The sequence below is a fragment of the Theropithecus gelada genome, chromosome X (assembly GCF_003255815.1).
Source record: "Theropithecus gelada isolate Dixy chromosome X, Tgel_1.0, whole genome shotgun sequence".
Lineage (NCBI taxonomy): Eukaryota > Metazoa > Chordata > Mammalia > Primates > Cercopithecidae > Theropithecus > Theropithecus gelada.
Genome location: NC_037689.1, coordinates 18,184,350 through 18,190,754, shown reverse-complemented (window position 1 = coordinate 18,190,754; position 6,405 = coordinate 18,184,350). Strand labels below are relative to the sequence as shown.

At 38.3% G+C, this 6,405-nt stretch overlaps 1 protein-coding gene across 2 annotated transcripts in view; it reads left to right on the top strand.

The window, feature by feature from the left end:
- The window catches only part of USP9X (ubiquitin specific peptidase 9 X-linked), a 149,686-nt gene that overhangs the window by 39,680 nt on the left and 103,601 nt on the right, over nucleotides 1-6,405 (top strand). For both annotated transcript variants that reach the window (XM_025371684.1, XM_025371685.1), the window contains exons 3-4: nucleotides 2,953-3,098; nucleotides 5,992-6,071. In XM_025371684.1, the coding sequence (XP_025227469.1) occupies nucleotides 2,953-3,098; nucleotides 5,992-6,071 (226 nt within the window). The remainder of the gene's footprint in view (nucleotides 1-2,952; nucleotides 3,099-5,991; nucleotides 6,072-6,405) is intronic.

Genomic DNA, 6,405 nt, shown 5'->3' with positions numbered 1-6,405 from the left:
TTTTTTTTTTTGAGACGGAGTCTCGCTCTGTAGCCCAGGCTGGAGTGTAGTGGCCGGATCTCAGCTCACTGCAAGCTCCGCCTCCTGGGTTCACGCCATTCTCCTGCCTCAGCCTCCCGAGTAGCTGGGACTACAGGCGCCCGCCACCTCGCCCAGCTATTTTTTGTATTTCTTAGTAGAGATGGGGTTTCACCGTGTTAGCCAGGATGGTCTCGATCTCCTGACCTCGTGATCCGCCCATCTCGGCCTCCCAAAGTGCTGGGATTACAGGCTTGAGCCACCGCGCCCGGCCGTATTCAGGTTTTTAAAAGCGTAGTCAGAGGTTTGAGTTGGATGCCAAAGATTTCTAATTTTAAACCAGAAGCTAGTAGTTAGAGTTCCAATATCTTTCCCTCTTTCTTTTCCATTTTATACCTGCATTGTCCATGAAATTCTAACCTCTTTTGCAATGTTTCTGATTTGCATGGCTTTAGACAAAAATCAAACCATTTATTTAACCTTACTCTTATTTTAAGGTGTGCTTGATGATTTTTAGAGCTCTTGGGTTTGTGATATTCAACCTAATATTCTATGTCTACATTGTGTTCCTTTTCTTCTAAAAACTTTACATTTTTTAAGATGACTGGTAATTTAAAATAACAAAGGAATGAAACAAATTACATTATCCCTCACCCTAACATTTTGTTTTTCTCTACTTATTAATGTTAGGATTTTATTTTACAAGATCTGACACGGTTGTACCAAGAAGCAGCAACCAAAGTGTTAATCACTGTTCAATTTAGGGCTCACTTTTTGGATATGCTTTTTATGTGCTGGCATCAAGGGAATTTCTAAAATCAGATTTTTCACTTAAATTTTTTTAAGCATGCCTTTAAAAAAATTCTCTTAGAGAATTTTAGGCTTTAGTATGTAGTAAAACTCGAGAAATGAAACAGCCTTGGCAGAGGCACTGTGGGATGAACACTTTTGGATGCGGTTGCTGGGAGGGTGCAGATTTTCTGGAATGAAATTTGGCAGTATATGTCAGTGGCCTTCAAAGAAATTGTTTATACTGTTCTAGTAATTATATATCCAGGATCCTATCCTAAGGAAAAGTTGAAGTTCAACACAAAGGTTTATATATGAGAACATTCATTACAGCTATGTTTATGTTTGTTAGCAGTAAAAAATACCAAATACTAAATGTCTCCTTAATTTTGTTTAATTCATGCAATATTATCTGGCCATTAATTTTTTTTAAGATTTCTAATGATCAAAAATATTGAATACCTAGATACATTGAATGGAAAAGGACACAGACTTAAGTATAATTCCAGTTTTATTGAACATATATATGGACAGTTTTTATTTACTCTTAAAGATTACAAGGAAATAAATATCGGTGGTGTTTATAGGTGTGGAATTACAGGTGTTTTAAATTTTATTTTTTATATTTTCTATTTTCTATAAGCATGTATAAACTATGTCAGGGGGAAAGGAGTTAAAAAATAATAAAGCAGGCTTCCAAAGTTACATACTTCACATCAGACATTTTTGTTGGACTTGTAACACTTGACTTCTGTGCTGTAGTTTCCTTTGCCTTGAGACCAGCCCTGTGGGCACCTGCACAGTGTTCTCCATCTTAAGTAGAAGTTCACCATTTAGTTACTAATTGACCATATGAGTTCATGTATAAACTTTGTAAGTAAAGCATATTAATGCTGGTAAACTCATCTGTCTTCGTGCAAGTGCTTATTATGCAACTCTTTATTTTACTGTTCAATAGGTGCTTGAGTGTTAGGGCGAGGGGCCCCTTTCTCTTAAAGGGCCATCAGCCTACAGTGAATAGAAAATTCAAGAACACATGAGTAAAAATCAGTTTAAAATTTAGGTTAGTTTCATTTTGAAAGGGAAGATACCACTTGCTTTCTGAATTAAGAGTGAAGGTCATAAAAGTTCATTCACTTAGTTGTGAAAATATTATGCACTGCTAAAGCAGGGGGGAGAGAAAGACATGCTAAAAATGAGGAATAAAAGAAGTGAAAAATAGCCACATTAGTTGAAAGTGATGTTACTTATTTAAGAACCATAATCATGAACTTCTAAATAATTGTTGTTTGAGTAATAGTTTGGGTGTAGGGAAATTATGGAATAATTACGTTTTCCTCCCTTCAAATAAAAAAAAGTAGAAGTTATAAATTATAATGTGTAAAATGAGATGTATCATATTTGTAGAATAATTTCTGTCATGGCTCACATAATGGGAAATGTAAGCAGAGAGGCAGTACACATTATGATTAAGAACGCAAACTATTTAGACTTTGATTCAAATCCTGAGTGTAGAATTTGAGTTGTGTGATCTTGGGCTACTTATTGTCTGAGTTTTTTTCATCTATTAAATGGCAGTAGCATACTTCATTAGGTTGTTGAGGATTAAATGAAATTATTTTAAAGCACAGTAGTACAGAGATGGCCTGAAACATCATAAACTTTCAATTATTTTATCTTTTGTAAAAATTTACAATACAGTTGTCCCTTAGTATTCATGGAAGATTGGTTCCAGGACCTCTTACCACTTGGATAGCAAAATTGGTGTATGCTCAAGTCCCTGATATAAAATGGTTTAGTATTTGAATATAACTCATGTACATCTTTCTGTATATACTTCACATAATCTCTAGATTACTTATGATGCCTAATATAGTGTAGATGCTGTATAAATCGTTATTATGCTGTATTGTTTGGGGAATCATGACAAGCAAAAAAGTTTGTACATATTCAGCACATATTCAATTTTTCCTGGATATTTTTGATCCAAGGTTGTTGGTTGACTTTGCAGATGCAGAACCCATGGATATGTAGGGCTATTTACTGAATTTTAAAATCTGCAATGCTTGTCTGTGTTGGTGTTTGGATTACTATTTTACATATGTTATAGAAACTTAAATGTGGAATATTTAATTTTTAATTAAGACTTCATCGCCTGATTCTTCCAATGAAAATTCCCCGGCAACTCCCCCAGATGAGCAAGGTCAAGGTGATGCCCCACCACAGCTTGAAGATGAGGAACCTGCATTTCCACATACTGACTTGGCCAAGTTGGATGACATGATCAACAGGTGAGTTGGTGTGTAACACAGAAGAAAGAGAGCAGACAGGAAAGTAACCCCCACTGCCTCCTTAATAGTCTTTACAGCTTCGTCACTGCCAAGTGCTTTATAACCCATGATTCTTAATGGATTTAATAAATGAAAGGGAGTGACAGTGTTAGTAAAATTTTCACATTAATGATGATGACCCTGCTTAGTTTGTTTCTGAAGTAAAATTGTATGTTCAGTTTCCCTCTTGGAGAGTTTATGAAGTTTTTTTCTCATTGGTCTCTTGGTTGCTGGATGACTTTCATAATTTTGGGATGGCGTGCGGTAAATCAGGTCATGAGGACATTGAGTTCCTCAGAACCTGATCCTAGTGAACTCTTGACTAGTTTGAGCCATTTAACCATCCTAGATGTTTCCTTTTTTTGGTCTTCATCTCAGGGAACAGTTCAGAATATAATTTTTCACACTTGTAGTACAAACAACCACCCTATCCCACCCCCACACACTTTGATTATTTAGAGGAAAACTCCAAGAGAGTGAAGCTTTAAGCTTTTGTGCAGAGGAAGAAAAAGATTTCAAGAGGCTAGGGAAGAGCACATCAAAGAATCCCATATGACTGTGGTCTTGACTGTGGGCTCAACAAGTGAGTGCCAGGAAGGTGTGACACATTTCCCCCTCACTACCCAAAAGGAAAGTAATGAAAACACATGTTCTTAAAGGCACTTGCTTTACTGAGTTGTTGTTTTTTTTTTTTAATTTCATTTTCTAAAAATAAGTCAACACTATTAAATGCATAATGTGAGAGGAAATAAAAATCCTTTGCATGGCCGGGCGCGGTGGCTCAAGCCTGTAATCCCAGCACTTTGGGAGGCCGAGACGGGAGGATCACGAGGTCAGGAGATCGAGACCATCCTGGCTAACACGGTGAAACCCCGTCTCTACTAAAAAATACAAAAAACTAGCCGGGCGAGGTGGCGGGCGCCTGTAGTCCCAGTTACTCGGGAGGCTGAGGCAGGAGAATGGCGTGAACCCAAGAGGAGGAGCTTGCAGTGAGCTGAGATCTGGCCACTGCACTCCAGCCTGGGCGACAGAGCCAGACTCTGTCTCAAAAAAAAAAAAAAAAAAAAAAAAAATCCTTTGCATTAAAAAAAGAAATCTAAATACATAAATAATGAGTATGCATTGTTAAACAGAAATATTTTATGTAGGTAAACTTCTCTGTACTTTTCCCCCTTACATACACATATTCCTGCCGAAAATTACTGTTAACAATTAGTACATAGGCCGGGCGCGGTGGCTCAAGCCTGTAATCCCAGCACTTTGGGAGGCCGAGACGGGCGGATCACGAGGTCAGGAGATCGAGACCATCCTGGCTAACACGGTGAAACCCCATCTCTACTAAAAATTACAAAAAACTAGCCGGGCGAGGTGGCGGGTGCCTGTAGTCCCAGCTACTCGGGAGGCTGAGGCAGGAGAATGGCGTGAACCCGGGAGGCGGAGCTTGCAGTGAGCTGAGTTCCGGCCACTGCACTCCAGCCTGGGTGACAGAGCAAGACTCCGTCTCAAAAAAAAAAAAAAAAAAAAAAAAAAACAATTAGTACATTCTCCAGATTGCCTTTGTGTTTACTATCATATATGAATTGATTTTTCTATAAATACAGGATTCTTACTATAATTTTGTAACTTGCTTTCATTTATCTTGAATATTTTTCCTATTAATATCCATTGTTTTTAATTATATATTTACAAGAATACATTGTGTGATTCTGGCAGGTGTCTATAGTAATGGTATATAATTATGTTTAATGGTGGTCCCTGACCATTCTCTATAGCAGTGATACCACAGCAGAAGGTTGTATTGTTTGTTGCTTTTCCATACTTGTCTGGTGGTTGGTGATTGGTAGTAAAATACTTCTTAGGCTGAAGTTGCATATTATTAGGAAGTTCTCAGTGGGGAGAAAAATATAAATGATTTTTTTTTTTTTGAGACGGAGTCTCACTCTCCCACCAGACTGGAGTGCAGTGGTGTGATCTCGGCTCACTGCAACCTCCGCCGCCTCGGTTCAAGCGGTTCTCCTGCCTCAGCCTCCTGAGTAGCTGGGACTACAGGAGTGCGCCACCATGCCCAGCTAATTTTTGTGTTTTCAGTAGAGACGGGGTTTCACCATGTTGGCCAGGATGGTCTCGATCTCTTTTCTTCTTTTTGAGACAGAGTCTCTCTGTTGCCCAGGCTGTAGTGGAGTGGCACGATCTTGGCTCACTGCAACCTCCGCCTCCCAGGTTCAAGTGATTCTTCTGCCTCAGCCTCCTGAGTAGCTGAGATTACAGGCATGTGCCACCATGCCTGGCTAATTTTTGTATTTTTAGTACAGATGGGGTTTCACCATGTTGGCCAGGCTGGTCTCGAATGCCTGATGTCAGGTGATCCGCCTGCCTTGGCCTCCCAAAGTGCTGGGATTACAGGTGTGAGCCACCACTTCTGGGTGACCCTGTCTCTTACCACACAAAAAAAAGCAGGAGGAGTGGGGGCGGTGCAACAAAGAGGTTTATCATGTCTCCTTTGATCTGATTCCCGAAAGAGCACTTCCCTGTGAATTTTAACAAAAATATCCCTGATACCTAATTAGTTAATATTTGATTGTTATAATAGTTTTATATCTTAAGTTATCAAGATAATTTAGTTTTCTTCCCTCTCTTATTGCTGTATCTTTTGACAGTACCTGTAAAAATTTGTAGAGACAACAGATGGTGCTTACTCCCACAAAGCAGATATTCTGCCAACCTTGTCTTAATATTTTAATATTATTTTAATATTAAATATTTTCATAGCAAGATAATTATAATTAGTAGCTCATTTGTAGTGCCTCTTTTAGTGTACAACCATTAAGCATGTTTTATTTTATAAAACTTTTAGGCCTCGATGGGTGGTTCCAGTTTTGCCAAAAGGGGAATTAGAAGTGCTTTTAGAAGCTGCTATTGATCTTAGTAAAAAAGGTAAGTTGTATGTTTTTATGCTTTCTATAATGTATGCTACTATATGTGCTTTTACTTTATCCCAAAAGCGGGTGAAATGGATTTGTTTTCCTCCATTTAATTGAGGGTCTTATCTGTTATGGGAAATAATATACAGAAGAACATTTTACAATTAAGTACCCTATAAATGATGGATGGTATGATGGACTCCAGACATATCTGCCCCCTGCCCCCCTTGTAATTTATCTTGAGTCATTTCTGTCCTCAAAATATGTACTGTGTAAGTCTACAAATTATTTACACTTGCTCTTTGACTGCTTTACTAAAATGACAGTGAATTAGAATGTGTGGCTCT